The sequence below is a fragment of the Schistocerca gregaria genome, chromosome 2, assembly GCF_023897955.1.
Source record: "Schistocerca gregaria isolate iqSchGreg1 chromosome 2, iqSchGreg1.2, whole genome shotgun sequence".
Lineage (NCBI taxonomy): Eukaryota > Metazoa > Arthropoda > Insecta > Orthoptera > Acrididae > Schistocerca > Schistocerca gregaria.
In genome coordinates, this window is record NC_064921.1 from 988604455 (window position 1) to 988629367 (window position 24913).

General features: G+C 44.1%; 1 protein-coding gene across 6 annotated transcripts in view; it reads right to left on the reverse strand.

Moving 5' to 3' along the window:
- LOC126335484 (L-threonine 3-dehydrogenase, mitochondrial) overlaps positions 1-24913 on the reverse strand; it is a 265944-nt gene that overhangs the window by 12109 nt on the left and 228922 nt on the right. For 5 of the 6 annotated variants that reach the window (XM_049998808.1, XM_049998805.1, XM_049998804.1 and 2 more), the window contains exon 5: positions 17475-17735. In XM_049998808.1, the coding sequence (XP_049854765.1) occupies positions 17475-17735 (261 nt within the window). Of the gene's footprint in view, positions 1-17474; positions 17736-21598; positions 23193-24913 lie in introns of those variants that run through there. The other variant, XM_049998803.1, reaches the window with a different exon arrangement.

Genomic DNA, 24913 nt, shown 5'->3' on the forward strand with positions numbered 1-24913 from the left:
GACCCACGTCCGGTAAGACTGATGGGGCTGTTTCTAGCATTGATAGAACTCGACCGTAGCCGCCACAACATGTGTGCGGCGGTGATAATATGAAGACAGCAATGAACACAATGCGTCAAAAGACAAGGACGAGGGTTCCTGCAACGGTGCTAGCTGTCACAAAACTTGATACAGAGAGGGAGATATCCAAGACAAGAAAAGAGCATGACATACCTCCGCAACGGCAACATTAAATGCCTGGAAATGCTGCCGAGGGCGATGTTCATATGCGTCCCAATCCTCCCGCCGTCTCATCATACGGGGGAAAGGGAGGAGGGAACGGCGCTGGAGCAGACTGCATGGAGAGCAACGTCGGAAGCACTTGTTTCATGGTTGGCATGAGCTCCGTCTGCTGCTCAACCAAAACCCGCACTAAATCCTCCATCCTGTGGATAAGCTGCGAAACCGGAACAATGACACAACATGCGAAAGAACGATCCCATCCTCGTCGCCAATTGTGTAGTAACACGATTCACGTTTTCCGTCGCACTTCACATAGTGTAGACTGGGAACTGTCTGCTAGGCATGCCCAATGTGAACTGAATGGGCACAGCCCGTGCTGCCTGAGTAGTAGTTGTTCCGCCGGCAGGGGGCGCGACCAAATTCTTGTGTGCCCTCTGGTGGACGGGACTTAAGTTGTGGCAACTACTGGCCGTGACGCACTGTGCCGATGTGCGCCTCCCACGATCTTTTTGGTGACTACTGCACCTCAAATACTAAATTGGTGATCCCTTGATGCTTCAGAATGTGTCCTACCAACTGATCCCTTCTTCTAGTCAAGTTGTGCCACAAATTGCTCTTCATCCCAATTCTGTTCAGTACCTCCTCATTAGTTGCATCATCTACCTATCTAATATTCAGCATTCATCTGTAGCACCACATTTCAAAAGCTTCTATTCTCTTCTTGTGTAAACTGTTTATCATCCATGTTACACTTCAATACAATACTACACTCCATACAAATACTTTCAGAAAAGACTTCCAGACACTTGAATCTATAGTCAATGTTAACAAATTTCTCTTCTTCAGAACAGCTTTCCTTGCCATCGCGATTCTGCATTTTATATCCTCTCTGCTTTGACCACCATCCATTATTTTGCTGTCCAAATAGCAAAACTCATCTACTACTTTAAGTGTCTCGTTTCCTAATCAAATTCCCTCATCATTGCCTAATTTTGTTTGACTACATTCCACTATCCTCATTTTACTTTTGTTGATGTTCATCTTGCATCCTCCTTTCAAAACACTGTCCCTTCCGCTCAACTGCTCTTCCACGTCCTTTTGCTGTTTATGACAGAATTACAATGTCATCAGTAAACATCAAAGTTTTTATTTCTTTTCCTTGGAGTTTAATTGCTACTCTAAATTTTTTTTGTTTCCTTTACAGCTTGCTCAAAGTACAAATTGAACAACATCGGGGATAGTCTACAACCTTGTCTCATTCCCTTCTCAACTACTGCTTGCTTCCCTGTCAAGCCCATTAACTCTTGTACCTGCTAAGTGGTTTCTGTACAAATTGTAAATAGTCTTTTGATCCCTGTATTTTACCCCTGCTACCACCAGAATTTGAAAGAGAGTATTCTAGTCAACATCGTCAAAAGCTTTCTCTATGTCTACAAATCCTAGAAACATAGGTTTGCCTTTCCTTAGCCTATTGTTGAAGATAAGTTGTAGCATCAGTGCCGCATCATGTGCATTGCTATGGAAACAAGACTGATCTTCCCAGAGATCAGCTTCTACCAATTTTTCCTTTCGCTTGTAAAGAATTCACGCTAGCAGTTTACAACCGTTACTTATTAAACTGATAGTTCGGTAATTTTCACACCATTCAGCACCTGCTTTCTTTGGAATTGGAGTTATTGTATTCGTCTTGAAGTCTAAGGGTATTTCACCTATCTCATACATCTTGCTCACCAGATGGAAGAGTTTTGTCATGGCTGGCTCTCCCAAGGCTATCAGTAGTTCTAATGGAATGTTGTCTACCCCGGGGCCTTGTTTTGACTTAGGCCTTTCAGTGCTCTGTCAAATTCTTCTCCTATTTCATCTTCATATACATCCCCTTCTATTTCCATAATATTGCCCTCAACCACACTGCCTTTGTATAGACCCGCTATACACTCCTTCCACCTTTCTACTTTCCCTTCTTTGCTTAGGATGGGTTTTCCATCTGAACTTTTGATATTCATACAGGTGGTTCTCTTTTCTCCAAAGGTCTCTTTAATTTTCCTGTAGGCAGCATCTATCTTACCCCTAGTGATATGTTTTTCTACATCCTTACATTTATCCTCTAGCTCTTACTGCTTAGCTATTTAGCACTTTCTGTCGAACTCATTTTTGAGGCATTTGTACACCTTTTCACCTGCTTTATTTACTGCATTTTTATATTTTCACCTTTCATCAATTAAATTCACTGTCTCTTGTGTTACCCAAGGATTTCTACTAGCCTTCGTCTTTTTACCTTCTTGATCCTTTGCTGCCTTCACTATTTCATCTCTCAGAACTACCCATGCTGCTTCTACTGTATTCCTTTCCCCTTCTCTTGTCAACTGTACCCTAATGCTCCCTGTGAAACTCTCTACAACCTCTGGTTCTTTCAGTTTATCCAGGTCCCATCTCCTCAACTTCCTTCCTTTTTGCAGTTTCTTCAGTTTTAATCTACAATTCATTACCAATAAATTGTCAGCGTCCACATCTGCCCCTGCCCTCCATGAGCCACAGACCCTGCTGTCGGTGGAGAGGCTTGAATGCCTCAGCGATATAGTTGGCCACACCGTATGTGCAACCACAATGGAGTGTATCTTTTGAGAGACCAGACAAATATGTGGTTACAGAAAAGGGGTAGCAGCCTTTTCAGCAGTTGCAGGGCAACAGTCTGGATGATTGATTGAAGTGGCCTTACAACATCGACCAAAACAGAATTGCCGTGTTGGTAATGCAAACAGAAGAAGACAATGGGAAACTACAGCTGTAAGTTTTGTATAGTTAAATGATGATAGCAACTTCTTGAGTAAAATATTTCACAGGTAAAATAGTCCCCCATTCAGATCTCTGGGCAGGGACTACTCAGGAGGACATCATTACCAGGAGAAACGAAACTGGCATTCTATGGATTGGGGCGTGGAATGTCATATCCCTTAATTCAGCAGGTAGGTTAGAAAATTTAGAAAGGGAAATGGATAGGTTAAAGTTAGATATAGTGGGAATTATAAGTTCGGTGCCAGGAGGAGCAAGACTTTTGGTCAGGTGAATACAGGGTTATAAATACAAAATCAAATATGGGTAATTCAGGAGTAGATTCAATAATGGATACAAAAGTAGGAATGCAAATAAGCTACTACAAACAGCATAGTGAATGCATTATTGTAGCCAAGCTAAACAAGAAGCCCACGTCTACTACAGTAGTAGAAGTTTGTATGCCAACTAGCTCCGCAGATGATGAAGGGACTGAAGATATGTACGAGAGTGGTTTGAAAAGTTCTCGGAATCACCACAAGAGGTCAGTGCTAGCACAACGAATTCTTCACTCATTGGACTGTTGCCAGTAAACATGTGCTTCATCAGTGCTCTTGGAAGAGAGCTGCGGCAGTGACATGGCTCTGTTATTGTTCCTGCATAGCGATTTGCAAAGATGAAAAAAAATTGATATTTGAGCAGTGATTAAGTACTTCGTAAAGAAAGATATGAAAGCAAAGGACATTAATGCTGATTTCCAGAATACACTAGGGAACTATGCTCCTTCATATTCAACAGTTGCCAAGTGAACAAATGAATTTAAATTTGGTCGAGAGAGCTTAAATGATGATCAATGCAGTGGTCGACAAAGGTGTGTCAATACTCCAGAAATCATTGCATAAGTGCACAAAGGATCGCCAATTGAAAGTGCGTGAAATTGCTCATGCTTTCCAGATGTCATCTGAAAGGGTATATCACATTTTAAGTGAAGAATTAGAAATGAAAAAATTATCTGCAAGATGGGTGCCACGACTCTTGACGCTGGATCAAAACGCATGAGGATTGACATATCGGAACAAAGTTTGTCCCGAAACTTCCTGGCAGATTAAAACTGTGTGCCAGACCGAGACTCGAACTCGGGACCATTGCCTTTCTCTCTCTCTCTCTCTCTCTCTCTCTCTCTCTCTCTCCTTCCCCCTCTACCAACTGAGCTACCCAAGCACGACTTGTGCCCTGTCCTCATAGCTTTACTTCTGCCGGTACCTTGTCTCCTACCTTCCAAACTTTACAGAAGCTCTCCTGTAAAGTTTTAATCTGCCAGGATGTTTCATATCAGCGCACACTCCGCTGCAGAGTGAAAATCTCATTCTGGAATGTTTGGCCCATTTTAGGAGAAACGAACAAAATTTTTTGTGCCGGTTTGTGACCACAGATGAAACTTGGGTGCACTAAAATACCCCAAAGACAACAGAACAGTCAAAGCAGTGGAAACATGCTGATTCTCCACCATCAAAGAAAGCAAAGACAATTCCTTTGGCAGGGAAGGTCAGGGCATCTGTGTTCTAGGATGCGAAGGGGATTCTGTTTGTAGATTATCTCCCCACTGGGCAAACAATTACTGGAGAATACTATGCTAACCTCCTGGACAAATTGCAACAAAATATACACGAAACAAGGCCAGGTTTAGCAAGGAAGAAAGTCATCTTCCAGCAAGACAATGTGTGCCTGCATACATGTGCCGCCACCGTCGCAAAATTACACAAACTAAGGTATGAATTGTTGCACACAACTGCCTTATTCTCCTGATATGGCTCCGTCAGACTTCCATGTCTTCCCACAACTGAAAACTTTTCTTGGTGGATGAAGATTCACTCCAAACGAAGAATTGATAGCTGGAATTGACAACTATTTTGCAGGCCTGGAGGAAACTCATTTTCGAGATGGGATCGAGGCACTGGAATATCATTGGACCAAATGTATTAATTTACAAGGAGACTATATTGGGGGGGGGGGGGGGGGGGGAAGGAGAGAGAGAGAGAGAGAGAGAGAGAGAGAGAGAGAGAGAGAGAGAGAGAGAGAGAGAGAGAGAGAAAAGAAAAAAAGTTTCAGTGATGTAAATACTATTTTTAATTCAGTTCTGAGAACTTTTCAAACCACCCTCATATTATGAGATAAAAGGAATTATTCAGATAGTTAAGGAAGACAAAAATTGAATAGTCACAGGGGGCTGGAATTCGATAGCAGGAAAAGGAAGAGAAGGAAAAGTAGTAGGTGAATATGGACTGAGAGTAAGGAAAGTGGAAGTTGCCTGGTAGAATTTTGTACAGAGCATAACTTAATCATAGCTCACACCTGTTTAAGAATCACGAAGAGGCCTGGAGATACCGAAAGGTTTCAGATAGATTATATAATGATAAGACGGAGATATAGGAACCAGGTTTATACTGTAAGTTTGCATAGTACTTAAGTCATATCCATCCTCCTACCTAAATTTAAAAAAAATTAAAAAATGGGAGGCTGTGACTTATCATAAAGTCAATCTGTTTTGGTGGCACAAACAGTTGTGCTATTCTGCCCCCTGAGAGAAATTGTATCATGCATACTACATTCTTCTTCAACTATAACAATCATTTCTTCATTGATGGTGAGAGTGTTGCAGCATCTGATGTGTTACCTGATTGGTGTTTCTTTGACTATCGTAAGGATTGTGTAATCATCTGCCAGCAAGTGATAAATTTATCTTTTTAACAATTTTATTAAGGCGTTGCAAAGTTGATATAAAATGATATGTGATGCTTGGATTCACATGGCATCACTGGTCAACTTGCACATCATTGTCACCCATGAAGTAGGTTTGTAAAAATTTATGTTCGGCATCGGATATCAGAAGAAGTGATTGTATGAGTCATGTACCCAACATTGGCCTACAGGTATTGGCAACCCCTCAGACACTGAAGTATCATTGGGTTGCATATGTACAAGGCGTTGCCATCCTGGACTGTGTAGGTCACAAGAAGGACAGCAGACGGCAAGACAAGTGCCACTGGAGGTCCTCTGTACTGGGGACCCACTTCCTCTGCTGTGTCATGTTTGTGGAACTGGATCGGCAGTATAGGGTGGAGCAAGCCAACATGTCAGCAGTTTGCTCCACCACAGCTCTGGGCCAATTCATGCATCAGTCTTTGCAGCCCATTGATAAGAGCCCGGTCAGAATCCACCTCAGCAGGACCTACAACTTTCCAGCAATAGCCAGAGACAAATCTGTCAGCCAAGTACGCTGAATGATCAACGCCTGTTGTTAAGGATTATCTGTGGCATAGTCTTCATGTCCCACTGTGTGTTCCAGACATATGCCTGTTACTGTCTGAGAAGTTTTAATATTTTTATTGAGAAGAGATTTTCCTTTGTTATTAAATCTCTCTACTGTGGTCATAACAAACCCTTGTTTTTGTTTACTTTGTCTTATTAGTTTTTATCTAGCAACTCCTCATTCGAGATCTAGCACTATGCAACGATATATTTAGGAGGAGATTAGTGTTTAAAAACCCCAAGACAATGAGATGGTGCATAAGCTTGGATTAGCGAAAGATGTGGAAGAAAATTGGCCGTGCCCTTTCAAAGGAAACATCCTGGCCTTTACCACCCCCTGAAGCAATTTAGGGAAATCATGGAGAATCTAAATCAGGATGGCCGGACGCGGGTTTTAACTGTCATCCTCCTGAATATGAGTCCAATGTGCTAACCACTGCACCACCTCAATTGATGCAATAATATATTTGTCACTGAGTTTTCACAGTTGGCACATATTAATTGTGGAATACGTTACCAGCTCAAAAGAATGTCATTTGAAATGCCCAATCGTATCTGCAAATGTTATGTAAAAACTTCTTCAAATCTACTCGATTTTCCTGAATGCATTGATCACAGGGGTTCAGGTGGTGGTGCAAGTCAAAACACTAAGTCTGCAATTTGCACAGTACATTCCTGGTGTTTCATTGTTGTTCTTTCATGCACCACAATGCTCAACACCTTATCCATTTTGCTAGGGTTTACACTTTTAGTTGTAATTAACATTGTACTGAAATGCACCAATATTCTAGTCTGTTTACACGGTTTGTCAAGATCAAATTGTTTATAAATGTTCTGCTTTCACTCTTTCTGTCTGGTGCTCTTTTGATTCCAATGTGTGCAATTGAGTTGCTGGTAAATGTACTGCTTTGACTCTTACTGTTTGCAACTTTTCTGATTCCGATGCATGTGATTAAGCAATTCCTAAACTATCTGCTTCATTGCTTCTCATCATTCCTCGCTTGTTTGAGAAGCTTTTAAGCATTTCATTTTGTGCTCTGCTTGTAGATCTACCAACTGATGCATGTTTAGGGGGTGTAATTATTTTAACAGAGAAAGGAACAACAACTGCAAGCAAAGCAACATATTGTTAATTAATTTAGAAGAGTTGGTTGGTTGGGTGTGGGATTGAAGGGACCAGACTGCTAAGGTCATCGGTCCCTTGTTCCACGATAAAATCACACGAAATAAAAACTGTCAGTCATTAAAAACGGAGAACTGAGACAAGGGACGACACAATACAAGAAAGACAGACAAAGACCAGACAAACGGAACTAAAATCACACCGAGTGTGAAGGTGGTTGGCCGACCATGAAAATAAGGAAAAGCCAACCACCAAATGACATTAAAACCCACAGTTTAAAATCACAGGCTAAAGGCCCAAGTCAATACAGGAAATAAAAGGACAAACACTCAAATCATACGATAAAAACCCCCTGCCCGAATAAAACTCAACACGAGGTCCGCCATAGCAACGTCATCACATAAAAGGGCAGGGAGGGTATCAGGCAGCACAAACGTCTGCCTGAGTCCTGTTAAAAGCGGGCAGTCCACCAAAATGTGGACCACCGTCAGAGCTGCCCCGCAGCGACATAGCGGTGGGTCCTCCCGGCGTAACAAATGGCCGTGCGTCAGCCACGTGTGGCCAACGCGCAGCCGGCAGAGGACGACAGAGTCCTTCCGAGAGGCCAGCATGGAGGAGCGCCACACACCGGTCGTCTCCTTCACCGCCCGAAGTTTGTTGGGCGTGGGCAGGGTGCGCCACTCGTCACCCCAGGCACCAAGCACTTTCTGACGCAAAAGCGACAGGAGATCACACTCCATAAGGCCGAGTTCCAGAGCCGGTGAACTCACTGCCTGTTTAGCCAGCGTGTCAACCCGCTCATTGCCCGGGATGCCGACATGACCTGGTGTCCAAACAAAGACCACGGAGCGGCCGCAACGGGCCAGAGCATGGAGCGACTCGTGGATGGCTATCACCAGACGGGAACGAGGAAAGCACTGGTCAAGAGCTCGTAAACCACTCAGGGAGTCACTACAGATGACAAAGGACTCACCTGAGCGGGAGCGGATATACTCTAGGGCGCGATAGATGGCAACCAACTCGGCAGTGTATACACTGTTCCCGGGTGCCAGCGACCGTTGCTCACAATGATCCTCTAGAGTAAGAGCGTAACCAGTGCGACCAGAGACCATCGAACCGTCGGTATAGGCTACGGCAGATCCGGGAAACTCGGCAAGGAGAGAAACAAAGCGGCGGCGGAGGGCCGGAGGAGGGACCGAGTCTTTCGGACCATGTGCCAAATCCAGCCGAATGCATGGTCGGCGCACACACCAAGGGGGCAGACGGAGATTGGCCCGGAAAACAGGCGGGAGAGGAAAAAACTCAATCCCACACAGTAGAGCCCGGATGCGAACCGCGATCGTACACCCTGACCGGGGCCGCCTGTCTGGAAGATGGACGATCGAGTGCGGGCACAGGAGACGGTAGTTGGGATGCCCTGGCAAGCTACAAACGTGGGCAGCATAAGCGGCCAGAAGTCGGTCGCGCCGGATCCGCAATGGAGGAACACCAGCCTCCACAAGTAAGCTGTCAACAGGGCTTGTCCGAAATGCTCCTGTGGCGAGTCGGATCCCGCAGTGATGGATGGGATCCAGCAATTGCAATGCTGATGGCGATGCCGAACCATAAGCCACACACCCATAATCAAGGCGGGACTGGATCAGCGCTTGATACAGCCGGAGAAGGGTGGACCGATCGGCACCCCATCCAGTGTGTCTAAGGCAACGGAGAGCGTTTAAATGCCGCCAGCATGTTTGTTTAAGCTGCCTAATATGAGGCAGCCAAGTCAACCGGGCATCAAATACCAGTCCCAAGAACCGATGCGTCTCTACCACAGCAAGAGGTTCACCGTCAAGGTAAAGGCGTGGCTCAGGGTGAACCGTGCGACGCCGGCAGAAATGCATAACGCAGGTCTTAGCGGCCGAAAACTGGAAGCCGTGCGCTACAGCCCACGACTGTGCCTTGCGGATAGCGCCCTGCAGCTGGCGCTCAGCAACTGCAATGCCAGCGGAGCTGTAGTAGAGGCAGAAGTCGTCTGCATACAACGAAGCTGACGATCCCACCGCCTCAGCGAGCCCATTGATCGCAATTAAAAACAGGGAGACACTGAGGACATTAAAAACAGGGAGACACTGAGGACAGACCCCTGTGGGACTCCGTTCTCCTGGACCCGGGAGGAACTATGGGACGCAGCAACTTGCACGCGGAAGGAACGAGACGACAGAAAATTCTGAATAAAAATCGGGAGCGGGCCCCTAAGACCCCACCCATGAAGTGTGGCCAGGATGTGATATCGCCAAGTCGTATCGTACGCCTTCCGCATGTCGAAGAAGACTGCAACCAGATGTTGGCGGCGTGCAAAGGCTGTACGGACGGCAGACTCTAGGGAGACCAGATTATCGACGGCAGAGCGGCCTTTACGGAACCCACCCTGAGACGGAGCCAGAAGGCCTCGAGACTCGAGGAGCCAACTCAACCTCCGGCTCACCATACGTTCTAGCAACGTGCAAAGAACGTTGGTGAGGCTTATGGGGCGGTAGCTGTCCACCTCCAGCGGGTTCTTGCCAGGTTTCAACACGGGGAGGACAATGCTTTCTCGCCATTGAGACCCAGATGCGGTTGAAAACATCTAGGAGGCGTCGCTGGCAATTCACAGAGAGGCGTTTCAGCATCTGGCTGTGGATGCGGTCTGGCCCAGGAGCCGTATCAGGGCAAGCAGATAGTGCACTCTGGAATTCCCAGTCACTGAAAGGAGCATTGTACGACTCCGCGTGGTGCGTGTGAAAGGAAAGCCTCCAACTTTCCAACCGCTCTTTCCGGGAGCGGAAGGCCAGTGGGTAATTCGTAGATGCGGAACACTGAGCAAAATGCGCTGCTAACCGGTCCGCAATCGTGTCGGAGTCAGTACACACCACTCCATTCAGCGAAAGCCCAGGGACAGAGACAGGCGGCCGATAGCCATGGAGTCGCCTAATCTTAGCCCAAACCTGCGATGCAGAGGTACGGACACCAATGGTGGAAACATACCGTTCCCAGCGATCTCTAATCGCCTCTGCGATCTCGGGCGCCCACCAAGGCACAGTCCTCCTCCGAGGGGACCCGGATGAACAGGGAATCGCAGATGCCGCCGCAGAAACGATGCCGGTGGTGACCGACTGAACCACCGCATCAATGGTGTCAGGGGAAGGAGGTGCGATAGTGGCGAGAGAGGAGAACAAGCCCCAATCAGCCTTATTCAGAGCCCATCTGGAGGGGCGTTCAGAAGAGTGACGCTGTGGTAGTGACAGAAAGATGGGGAAATGGTCACTACCACATAAGTCGTCATGGACACTCCAGTGGATGGATGGTGAAAGTCCGGGGCTGCAGATAGAAAGGTCGATGGCCGAAAATGTGCCATGGACTACGCTGAAATGTGTCGGCTCTACCGTGTTTAAGAGGCAGAGGTCAAGCTGCGAGAGAAGAGTCTCGACATCTCTATCCCGGCCAGTAATTGCGGCGCTACCCCACAGGGGGTTATGGGCGTTTAAGTCGCCCAGTAACACAAAAGGAGGAGGCAGTTGTGCTATCAATGCAGCCAACACATGATGCGAGACATCAACATCTGGCGGAAGATACAAACTGCAGACAGTAATAGGCTGAGGCGTCCACATCCTTACAGCGACAGCCTCTAAAGGTGTGTGAAGAGGTACACATTCGCTGTAGACAGAGTTAAGGATGTAGACGCAGACTCCACCAGATACCCTCTCATAAGCTGCCCAGTTCTTGTAATAACCCCGATACCCACGTAGGGCAGGGGTCCGCATTGCCGGAAACCAAGTTTCCTGTAGGGCAATGCAGAGGAAAGGGTGACTGCTGATGAGTTGGCGAAGCTCAGCAAGGTGGTGGAAAAAAGTGCTGCAGTTCCAACTGGGGTATCGCTTTGTCCATGTCCGAAAAAGGCGTGAAGGGGCCGAGGAGGCAGATCACGCCACTGGGTCACCTGCTGCCACCGATGGAGGACCAGTACAATCTGCTTCCACGGTGTCCGAGGGTCCGGCGAGATCCAGGTCCTCAGCGGACGCCCGGATCTCCACCTTATCCTCGGACGCAGAGCCTGTAGGGAGCAGTGGGGTGGATGCCACCGCGTGGTCCTTGGCCTTAGAGGTCTTCTTCTTCGTCTTGTCTCTCTGGTCCTTGGGTTTTATTGGCTGGGAGGGCTCCAGTGAGTCAGTCTCCGGGACGGAGGAGGAGCGGGAAGCCCTGCGATCAGCCGCTGGTCTGCTTTTCTTCCATTGGCTGACGTCACCCTTCCCAGAGGCGGAAACCTGGGAAGGAAGGGACCCAAGGGACCCTTTCCATGCTATTCGAGCCGGGGAAGTTTGAGGCTTCCCCAGCTTAGAAGTGGGGACTGATGTCCCCGATGGTTGGGGGGTTGCTGCTCCTGAGGCAGGTAGTGCAGGAGCAGCAGGGAGTGAAGTGCCCCCCACCATCAAGGGGGCAGGTGTAGCATTCCGGCTCTGAGAGGTGGCAGTCTGAGGGAGAGCTAATGGGGCCATAACAGTAGTAGCCGCGGCGTAAGAGGCAGTCATTCGAACAGGATGGAGGCGTTCGAACTTCTGCCTGGCCTCAGTGTATGTCAGGCGGTCCAGGGTCTTATACTCCATGATTTTGCGCTCTTTCTGGAAGATCCTGCAGTCCGGCGAGCAAGGCGAGTGGTGCTCTCCGCAGTTTACACAGATGGGAGGCGGAGCACATGGAGTATTGGGATGTGATGGGCGTCCACAATCTCGACATGTGAGGCCGGAAGTACAGCGGGAAGACATATGCCCGAACTTCCAGCACTTAAAGTACCGCATCGGGGGAGGGATATATGGCTTGACGTCACAACAATAGACCATCACCTTGACCTTCTCAGGTAAATTATCACCCTCGAAGGCCAAGATGAAGGCACCGGTGGCAACCTGCTTATCCCTTGGACCACGATGTACGCGCCGGACGAAGTGAACACCTCGCCGCTCTAAATTGGCGCGAAGCTCGTCATCGGACTGCAATAGAAGGTCCCGATGGAATATTATGCCCTGGACCATATTAAGACTCTTATGGGGCGTGATTGTAACCGGAACATCCCCCAGCTTGTTACAATCGAGTAACCGGCGGGACTGGGCGGAGGACGCCGATTTGATCAAAACCGAGCCAGAGCGCATTTTGGACAAGCCCTCCACCTCCCCGAACTTGTCCTCTAAGTGCTCCACGAAGAACTGAGGCTTCATGGATGTAAAGGATTCACCATCAGCTCTCGTACACACCAGGTAGCGGGGCGAGTATGGTTCGCTGGCATCCTTAGTCTTTCGTTCCTCCCATGGTGTAGCCAGGGAGGGGAACGATTTGGGGTCATATGTAGTTGCGTTGTATTGAGCCCTGGAACGCTTAGAGACTGCTGGCGGCTGGCCGCCAGCAAGAGATGATGTACCACGCTTCATTGCGGGTCATCCGCCCTGATGCCACCTACTCCGACCAAGGGCCCTCCCCACGGGCGCCACCCAGCCTCAGCAACGACCACCTGGCAGGATGGCCATTGCCGGGAGTCCCAATGCCCCAAGGAGATAGGCATCTACTCCTTGGCATATGTGGGGAGTTAACGGCACTGGCATCAGCAGAGCGATCCCTGTGTAGTCAGGGGGCTACAACCAACAGGGTACATGGCGGCCCCACCACAACGGACTGGCTACCGTGCTGGATTTCAGGTGATGTAGTCCAATATCGTCATTGGCGCATAAAGCGACACAGCATAGCAGACTGCAATAAACTGCACCCAAGAACAAATCCATGCCCAAGAGATGGTAGGTGAGCGGGACTGCTAAGCGATGACGACAAACCTGGCTAGAGATGGTAATGCATGATGGACACATCGCTCCTTGTAAGGCGCCCTTCCCCAATCAGCTCGCTCTTCAGAAAATTTAGAAGGATGGAGGTCAAACCCGTTAGGGGACCATCTCACAAGGCCAAAACGTTTGAGACTCCTTTTAGTCGCCTCTTACGGCAGGCAGGAATACCGTGGGCCTATTCTTACCCCCGAACCCACAGGGGGGAATTTAGAAGAGTACTTTTTAATGTTTTTAAATGAACAATGTCACTTAACCAATTTAAAACACAATGTTTATACAATTAAAATGAATGAATATTACTCTTGGCCAAAGTAAGGCTTGACCTGTTTCACTGAAAGTAAGAATAGCGTAAGATGTTACAGAAGATGAACAAACAAATAAATATTCATTTATGTGTATTAGGTGTGAATAGCGCTGAACCTTGACAAAGCACTTCAGGCTACAAATGTAAGATATGTATTAAAGAGACTGCCTACACTATGCTTGTCCATCCTTTTTAGGAGTACTGATGTGTGGTCTGGGATCCTTACCAGACAGGATTAACAGAGTACACCAAGGAAGTTCAACAAAGAGCAGCACATTTTGTATTATCGCGAAATAGAGGATTGTGTCATGGACATGATACAAGATTTGGGATGGACACCATTAAAACAATGGCATTTTTTGTTGCAGCAGAATCTTCTCACAAAATTTCAGTCACCAACTTTCTCCTCCGAATGCAAAAATATTTTGTTGATGCCAACCAAGGGAGAAACAATCATCATAATAAAATAAGGTAAATCAGAGCCCATATGGAAAGATATAGGTGTGATTTGCACAGAGTATCCGATGTAGACGTTATGCTCACAGCAGTCTGAGGCAGGCTTAAATGATTCTGAGAGTCAGAACCTGGACTTGAAATGGCTTGTTCGTATGCTGATAAAACGGTAGCAAAGCCATGTCGCAATTCAATATTGTTATTTAACAGTGAGGTACTGTATGATTCATAAAACATTGGTCCAGAGGGTGGCAGACATTGGCTCACCACAGCATCTGAAGTGTGGGTTGATGAATATCTCATACATATTTGTTCCCAACAAAGCTATCTGTCAAGTAACCCAAGAATAATACACTCCTGGAAATGGAAAAAAGAACACATTGACACCGGTGTGTCAGACCCACCATACTTGCTCCGGACACTGCGAGAGGGCTGTACAAGCAATGATCACAAGCACGGCACAGCGGACACACCAGGAACCGCAGTGTTGGCCGTCGAATGGCGCTAGCTGCGCAGCATTTGTGCACCTCCGCCGTCAGTGTCAGCCAGTTTGCCGTGGCATACGGAGCTCCATCGCAGACTTTAACACTGGTAGCATGCCGCGACAGCGTGGACGTGAACCGTGTGTGCAGTTGACGGACTTTGAGTGAGGGCGTATAGTGGGCATGCGGGAGGCCGGGTGGACGTACCGCCGAATTGCTCAACACGTGGGGCGTGAGGTCTCCACAGTACATCGATGTTGTCGCCAGTGGTCGGCGGAAGGTGCACGTGCCCGTCGACCTGGGACCGGGCCACAGTGACGCACGGTTGCACGCCAAGACCGTAGGATCCTACACATTGCCGTAGGGGACCGCACCGCCACTTCCCAGCAAATTAGGGACACTGTTGCTCCTGGGGTATCGGCGAGGACCATTCGCAACCGTCTCCATGAAGCTGGGCTACGGTCCCGCACACCGTTAGGCCGTCTTCAACTCACGCCCCAACATCGTGCAGCCCGAGTCCAGTGGTGTCGCGACAGGCGTGAATGGAGGGACGAATGGAGACGTGTCGTCTTCAGCGATGAGAGTCGCTTCTGCCTTGGTGCCAATGATGGTCGTATGCGTGTTTGGCGCCGTGCAGGTGAGCACACAATCAGGACTGCATACAACCGAGGCACACAGGGCCAACACCCGGCATCATGGTGTGGGGAGCGATCTCCTACACTGGCCGTACACCTCTGGTGATCGTCGAGGGGACACTGAATAGTGCACGGTACATCCAAACCGTCATCGAACCCATCGTGCTACCATTCCTAGACCGGCAAGGGAACTTGCTGTTCCAACAGGACAATGCACGTCCGCATGTATCCCGTGCCACCCAACGTGCTCTAGAAGGTGTAAGTCATCTACCCTGGCCAACAAGATCTCCGGATCTGTCCCCAATTGAGCATGTTTGGAACTGGATGAAGCGTCGTCTCACGCGGTCTGCACGTCCAGCATGAACGCTGGTCCAACTGAGGCGCCAGGTGGAAATGGCATGGCAATCCGTTTCACAGGAATACATCCAGCATCTCTACGATCGTCTCCATGGGAGAATAGCAGCCTGAATTGCTGCGAAAGGTGGATATACACTGTACTAGTGCCGACATTGTGCATGCTCTGTTGCCTGTGTCTATGTGCCTGTGGTTCTGTCAGTGTGATCATGTGATGTATCTGACCCCAGGAATGTGTCAATAAAGTTTCCCCTTCCTGGGACAATGAATTCACGGTGTTCTTATTTCAATTTCCAGGAGTGTAACAACAAAATGGCATAAAACTCGAGATTAGGCTACTATGGGATCTGCCCTGGTTAATCCCCTTAACCCTCTGTCAGTTAAGGACATAATGCCTACTTCTTTAGAGTCACCTATTGCACACACATTTACAGGAAGAGTAAGTAGGTGCAAATATCACATTATGGAAGCAATACAGTCAGTCTGGAGGGGGTTATTTGCTGTTCATTGACAGGGCAGTTGTTGCCAGGTAAGAAAGGAGGAAACAAGGTCTGCTACAATTCTCTTCATCGAAAGGAACCAAGATAAGTAGTTTATGCAAACTTGAAGGCTCAAAAGCATCTTTGTAATGCTATTCAGCATTCCAATAAAATCCAACTGGCTACACAGTACTGCACAACTGAAGAATCAATTTAGAGAAAAAACAGAAATTCTCTGTCTTTGTTCTCAGACTCATTTTATACTATTATTTACATGAAATTGCTTCCCCATTTATTTTCCTTGATTTAAGAAGACAGAAAACTGCTTCCTACGTGTCCCACACCATTGCGTCTACTTAATACCAAAGATGCGTAACATACCACTCACAGATAACAATATTATGCAAAGAATAGATTGCTGTGCACCATATAGTGGAGATGTTGGGTCGCAGACAGGCACAACAAAAAGACTAATAAACACACAAGCTTTCAGTCAGAAGGCCTTCTTCTGAATGTCAAAAGAGAATATGCAATTGATTAGGACGACAGGCATATTCAAGTAAATGTCTACAGTTCAGAACAATTGCTCTATCTGATAACTAATGTAGATCAAAAACACAATGAGTAAAGAAATCTGAGATACTGTTGTAGGTTCCATAATAAGAATCCCAATTGTCAACAAGTTGAAGTATGCACAATTGTTATATGCTTTGTATTGGATAATGTTCTCTGCAATATCAAATGGCATAACAGTTTTCTATTCAGTCTTGCCAACAGTGCAGTGATCATGTAGGTATAAAATAAGAATGAGACTCATTTAAATCAAGGCATACATCTGCGTGTAACATCATCAGCTATACTTGCTGAATTTCATGAATTGATGAGAGGGACAAAATAGGCACTGTGCTGTCAGTGGATTTCCTGGAGTGACGAACTGTTTATAAATGTCTTGGGTATCATGTACAGGTAGTAAAATTTTATGGTTATTCCTTGAAGGAGCTGCTTATTGTCATCAGTCAGGAATACATTGTGCTAGCGAACAACAGTTCATGTAGTCACCTGATGATATTATGACTCCGTGTAATACGTTCATTCTTAAGAGTGGAGGAAATATTTAGCAAATTTTATGTACGTTAGGATAGCCTAGTATATAGCCACTTCCAGATAAAGCAAGTGATTACAAAAAGAAGAATATCTCCTCAACCCTCATTCAAAACACTAAACTAAGCCACCATCATATTGTCTTCCACTTCTTTAACTTCTTATAAGTTATTTTCCTTCCTTTCTAACCAAATAATGCCATGTCTTCACAGAATTTAAAATTGTGGTCTTTGGTTTCTCAAACACAAAGTTTAGTATATACTCTTATTTTAGGCTCAAGTGCAATTCCTGTTAACAGTTAATATGAATCTAAGTTGTGTCATTTTATCAAATACATAATTTCACGTGAACTACTGATAACACAAATAAACTATGAGAAAAATAAATGTTGTCCCCATACCTGTTGTGCCACCTCCAGGGGGATCACTTGAAATTACACCAGGAAAACGAAGACATCTGAAATCCAAACCAAACCGATGATGATAGTATTCTCCAAGAAGTTCAGCATGAACTTTTGACACACCATATATCGTCTTTGGTCGTTGTATGGTCACATTTGGAGTAGGTAAGCGAGGTGATTCTGGACCAAAAGCACCAATAGTGCTTGGAACAAACAGCTTCAGTTTGTACTGTTTTGCCAGTTCAATGACATTGTGTACACCTGTTAGTAAGAAATGATGTTATTCAGTATTTAATTTGTCAAAATTAAACTAGGTACAAATTTACTGCTATTCATTTGATATAATGACAAGTGGGAACATGTGCTGTGATAGTTTTCAAATTAACACTGCAAATAATTTTGTTCACCAGTTCATCTTCTTCTTTTTTTAACACTATGGTGTGGAATCTACTAACAGGAACCATACCCCCAGAATTTTAACTAAAGTTCAGAATGATGTCACATATTTAATACACTACACTGCACTAACAAGCAAAAATGATTATCACAAAGAAAACCTGTGGAAGGTTCTTCTGAATACAAAATGTTCATCTAAGGCTGAATGTAAGTGACAAACAACAAAGGAAAGAATGCTTGAACATGGCATGCTGAAAAAGGTGGCAAGTATTGGGAAGTATTGTAACTCTACAAAAATGTCAGCAGATGAAACTAAATTGACAATTAGTTCTACCCCTAGTCTACTACAGCACTTTGTTCTTCTAGATAGCCAAGTCTGGTCCTCACAGAACTTAAAAATGAGTTCTTTACATTCAGGAGCAAGCAAAGGATTGGAGCGTTATAAGAAATTACTATGCAGTACAGAAATTGAGTATGTAAACTAAGTGAAGAAAAGTTGTAATTTACATGTTCAGGGAAGCTCAAAACAGATAACATGTAAATAAGCAACTTCAGTACAAGTCTTTTCGCTCCCGGGATTGGAATGACTCCTTACCCTCTCCCTTAAAACCCACATCCTTTCATCTTTCCTTCTCCTTCCCTCTTTCCTGACGAAGCAACCGCCGGTTGCGAAAGCTCGAAATTTTGTGTGTGTGTGAAATATTGTATGTTATTTTATTGTGCCTGTCTACCGGCGCTTTGCCACTTGGTAAGTCTTGGAATCTTTGTTTTTAATATATTTTTCCCGTGTGGAAGTTTCTTTCTATTTTATTTACATCAGTACATATTTTGTTATAGAATCATATAATATATACTCTGAGAGACAAGTTGCAGGTCAAGATGAACATAGAATTTCTGGGTGGAAGCAAAAATGGGAGAGCAGAAAATCAGTGAGAAGTGAAGCAACAAAGGACACACTACAGCAGTAAGATGCCCAATTTGAGAAGTGGGAAAATATCAATTAAAAGTAAAGTTTAAGAACTCCAATTTAATATGTGTTCATAAGGCTTTGAAGACAATATACTTGTCACAGTTCGTGAGCCGCGACCCTCGAAAGGTAAAAATATGTAATGCACAATATTATACAGGGTCTGAGGTGGGAACATTCTGACATTGACATATTTGTGGAATTAATACCTGATTACTGTGTCACTCATCAACTTTTCATTAAATTCATAATTATTTCACCTTCATTGGCCACTTGGATGCAGCAAAAGTACAGCTTTCTTGGATTACAATGACTGCCTGTCTCTGTAATTCAGATACACATATGGCATCTTTACTCTCATAATGAGCCAGTTCTTTCTTTATTTCCTTTATAAAATTACCTTGCTTCTTCTCCTGATTACCGGCCACATTTCTTGTTGGAGATAACCAGTCTGACCACCACCACCTTCATCGTACTTCCATTCACACTAAATGAACTAACAAATAGCAGTGGCTTCATTTGTTAAGAATGCCTCTCTTATAGTCCCAGAATTAGAAGAGCAGTGATTTGTTTTGGTGCATTCACCACAACAGTAGTCTTATGAGTGGTTTTGCTCCTCAATTTCCGGTAGTTGCTGTTCCGAGTGTTGAGGTACTACTTGGCTCCCTCTACATCCCTGGAGGCGCTTCCTTATTATGGTTTCTACAGGACTGACATAGCAAAAATAACAAGAATACTTTTAACAATGGAAAGTCCAGGCTGGAATATGACAATATTATGAAAAGGAAAGTTGTTATTCGCCAAATAGCAGAGATGCTGAGTCACAGACAGGCACAAGAAAGAGACTGTCACAAATAAAACTTTCAGTCAACAAGGCCTTCATCAAAAATAGACAACAGACTGCCATTGGCAATGTGGCTTCTGTTGCCTGAGACTGCAGTCGTGTGTGTGAGTTGCATTTGCGTGAGTGTATGTGTCTTTTGTCTATTTTTTACAAAGGCCTTACTGACTGAAAGCTTTATTTGTGACAGTCCTATTGTTGTGCCCATCTGTGACTCAAGAATATTTTACTGTGTATAAACTTTGTACATTTTTTAACTTTTTTAATATCCTATTTTATGAGGCAGAGATTGGGGATCAGACCATTATTTACCAAAACAAGAGTGGAAAACTGCTTGAGAACCACACTCGAGCTGGTCAGTGTACCAGACAAACAGGTGTTAGTCCACTGCATGGATCTGAACCTGGTGTGGCTCACTACCCAGTTTCACATGCTAGCATGCTGCATGTTAAGCTGCATGTGTGGCATTTGGGCTATAAGACTATATAAACATAATGATTAACTCAACTGGTCCAGTACAGCACGAAATGAAGTAGTTGAGACAGACTCATACAAGAACCAATTTGTGTGGGCTAATATATGTTAAAATAAAAATGAAAATTCACAGTACGGTAAAACTGAAATGTTCCAAGAATTCTAATAACAACAAGTAACTACAGGTAAGGAGCCTTACAGTTAAGCACATGCAATTTCAGCAACACTTACGATGCTTTCTAAATATTTATTACGTGTTCAGATTAATCAGGCGCAAAGACACGATTGTGTCTCGTAAAACATGCATACTCACATTGATCATCAGCTGAGCTCAATTTCAGGTGAACTGCACAGCTGATAGCAGTTAAGGGGCTTGATGTACAGTGGACTCACTATTAGTCACACAAAGTGCACTTAAAAATTACTTTCGTTGTGAGGTATGTCTGTAGATAACAGCCTACATCACACTTTTTCCAGCATGTACACATTTTACTGCATCCTACTAATTCATCACTTACTGAAAGTGATACAAATAAAAAAATAAAAAAAAGAACAATGAAGCGATTAATCTAAGAGTCTATGAGAAAGCCAACAGTATGGCTAAACTTTACAAGGGGACTATCTACGGCAAAAGTGCTACCATATCTGTTTCTGTCTCCATGAACCTGTCCAGCCAACAGAAGCTTTGTGTGTCTCATTATTAAAGTCATTTTACATTGGTATTCAATCAAAACATCCTTAACCATTATCTCAGATCTCTTCAATGTATGGCACAGACTACTATAGACAATGATTCATGAGACCAAGAGGCTGGTACCCTCTCTTTTATTTCCATCTAATGATGACAAAACAGCATTACAACCCTGTATGCTATAATATTTGTCTTCAAGCCCAAACATAAGACCCTGAAGGAGAAACACCAAATGCCATGACAATATGTCTAACACATACTTTATGGTTTGTGTATGGACCTTTTATGGATGATTTAGTCCATAAAGACACTGCTCCTATTATATTGTAATAATCAATGTACCAGAATAGTGCAACAGCACTATTATAATAAAATTTATCATGTCAGGAAAAATTTCATAATATAGTCAACACACATTTTTTAGCAACATTAAACATCTAAAAAACACAGAAACATCTATGTACTGCATTTTGAAGTATGCCGAGTAATAGGTGCAAGATCAAAATTATATCTCAAATCACATCAACTGACACTACAAAATTCCCACAAGTCCAAATTCCATTCCATTGACAGTGACTGCAGTCAATGTAAACTGCAGTCAACTTTTTATTTTACTCGTGTACAGTCCACAAATCTACCAATGGTCCAACTACAGCAGTTTTGCCCATTCTTCTAATTGTCTCTTTCAGTTTCTCTATCGTATAGTAAGGATCTACATTAATGTTGAACATTGTGTAAAGTTCTAAAGAACTTACATCATTAACTGTTGAAGAACATTCTCCTCTCGTACCAATTCTAATAATTGTAGGAAGTGACTCAGATTTACGCAGCAACCTTTCATATCCAATAAGTGGTAGTGCCATACTTGAACTGTAACAAAATCTATCAATGCTGTGGTATGTCTGGATAACAAAATACAGTAAACTGTATATGTCAGTGTTGGGCATCTGACTAATCAGCAGTAACTCATGATCTTTCTCTGATGTTAAAGGGGCAATTGCCACAGCTTTACCAAAAAACGCTGCTAGTCCTAATCTGTCATGAACCTCCACTAAATCTTGCCAATAATTGCGACTTGTTTCTGATATATATTGATTGGAAACACGTAACTGTGCATTTAATGCTCCACGGTAAAGTTCATCTCCGAGTATTCCATGTACGTGAACATGCACCTGGCTGGCTCCTGCAGCAGGGAAGGTATCCCAAAAGAGGACTGGAAAGCGAGCATTTCTATCAATTGAAGCGACTGTGCCAAACCACTGCAACGAAGTGTTGAAGAGATCAACAAACTCTTGAATAGTGATTTCTAATATACTGTGTTTATCTGGGATGAAAAGTCCGTGCCATTTATCAATCTTAAACGTGTTCGCAGCACTTCTTGATGATTTCCCTTGAACGCGCCCAAATATTTCCCCAGCAGTCATAATAGCTGCATTACAAAAGTCACACCCCGGCAGTGTTTGATTTATAAGTTCTTCTATGTATAGTTTCGGAGGTTTCTGGGGCTTTGGTGTAGGTCTCTTCGCCCTTAACGGATTATATGCTGTAAGTTTGTGGCTATATTTATGATACACATGGGTGACTTTTTGTCGTTTAACTTCTTCGAACAGTTTTGGATCATATCCTAGCCACTCGTGGACTTTGTTTGCAAACTTTGGATGGAAATATATCTTTCCTTCTCTTATATCTACTCTGTAAATTTTGTCAAATTTCTCAAAACTTGCTTTACATTTACTGTTCTTAGATGAACGCCATAATAAAACATTTTTATACAGATGCTCGATTCCGTATCTAATATTGTTCCTGAAGCAATCGTCAGTGTGATGAATCGAAGCATGCACGACAAAATCATATTTATCGTCAGCGTTACGCTGAACTACAGAAGACCGGACATCGTGGTCATCTTCATCACTGTTATATAGAACAAGTACGCCTGCCACTGTCATTATCATTGCCAAAAAAACGACGTTCCTCCTAATGTTCCACCGGCACAACGACTGCATGGCAAGTTTAGAGTTGTACCACCGACGAAACAAATGTTCAAATCACTGCACTATGCGCACGAACAACGAACATATTGTATATGCTGTAGCACGTTCGACAACTGTCAATGAGAGTAATAAAAATAGTATATTTATACTACTATTGATTTTTTATTTATTCTTTCCGTGTACTTCATCCACTCACACTCTAAGAAACGTATGAAAATGATATTAACGATTAACGCTTCAAACTGACAAATTTATTTTCACTGATCACACTACGCCACAGCGAGAAGTCGCGTACAGTAGAAACCTATGACGCAAGTTGTCAGATAGGATGTTATTGGACCTGCGCCAGAGCGTGCTGTTCGATTACAGACCGCGTCACGTCGGAGGGCGCTTCCGCGCATAGAGGCGGAGCGATAGGGGGAAACGTGGAGGGGATGAGGTCTGCGCATGCATGGCGGCAGAGAGCGGGCAAAGTATACTCGTTATGTATGTTTTTGGGTAGGGTCCGCCTTTAGCAAAACACATTTTTGTTTTTTAACCCAAACATGTTTCACTGCAGTTGCAGCATCTTCCGTGGGCTTTTATTTTCCATCTGTTAAAGATAAAGAGTGTTCTTTTCTGTTTGTATAAATGTAGCTATTAGTTTTTAAATCGTAATTACAGATATTTGGAAAAAAAACGCATAAATTCATACCCTTTTACGACATGGTGTAGTTTTTCTGATGTGTTGTGTTTCTACAGTGACCGTTTTTTTGCACACTTTGTCATCCGCAACCACTTATACCTTGAAGTAGACAAATTGTTTAAGCCAAAATTACGATTTGAAAACTTGTTCTTTTTATTGTCTGAAATTATTTAATTCTACGAGGGGGGACCCAAAAGAAACCAGACTCCGAGGACGCAAACTCTCCATGAATGATCACACTGCATATGTAAGCACCAAACTTTCTCGTGTGATATACCTCCTAAGCTGAAGAGGGTAATAACTGACCAGTTTCTCACAATAGTCTACCATACACTCTTCCACAGCCACATTAGCTATGGACTGTTGTTATGGGGACACTCCTCAGGCAGCAAAGATGTGTTGCTATTACAAAAAAAAGCCATCAGGATTATATCCTCTAGCAAAAGACTGGACCACTGTAAGCCTATTTTCACCAGGCTAGGCGTAATGGATGTTTTTAGCCAGTATGTGTTTTTCTGCCTCATGTATATAAAAGAAAATCAAAGGAATTTTAGCATAAGACAAGAAATACATAATCATGACACTCGCTGTAAGAGGAACATTGAAGTGCCAAGGTGTCACCTTATCAAGTACACAAGACAGCTTTCCAACTGCCTCCAGAAGTGAAATCTCTGCCACCTGAGTATTTTCGGAAAAAAATTGCTCAGGACTTGAAACAACATCCACTTTATTCCTTGGAAGAGTTTTTCAACAGTGGTTCTAGTGAATGGACAAAATAATAAATATTGTTATGTTTTATATATAATTTGCCTAAATTTAATCTTCTTTTTATGTTCTTAGTTAACTGCACATTTAATTTTGTGTTTTACTTAAAGTACACATTTAGCCAAAATGAAACGTTATGTGTGTGATCTACATGGTCTTGTAAACATTTTGCTTTATGGTATTTTCTTTTGCTGCTATGAAGTTTTACTTTGCTGTTTAGTTATATTTCATTTTCTCTATATTCTATGTGTTTTTGTGCACTGCATAAATATTTTCTTTTATTTGTAATATAAATTTTGTATATGGTGTTGTATAAATGTTAGTTGATATACATTGTATTTCTGACGCAGTCTGTCCAGCCATGGCTGGTAAACAACGAAGATATAATAATAAAGTAGACGTATTGCAGGGTTCTCACGCTAGATGGTGTTAGTAGATACCATGAAACAGCTGTGCAGACAGCGTCAGTGTAGAGCTGAACGTGCAAGTGTGGTATTGTGTTTCTCTGTCTGTTGGCGGGTTACCTCTGCGAAGTCGTTATGGCAACTTTAAAAGAACAAAGAGTGTGTGTGAAACTTTGTTTCTTTCTTAAAAAAACTGCAACAGAGACACACCAAATGCTTCAGGAA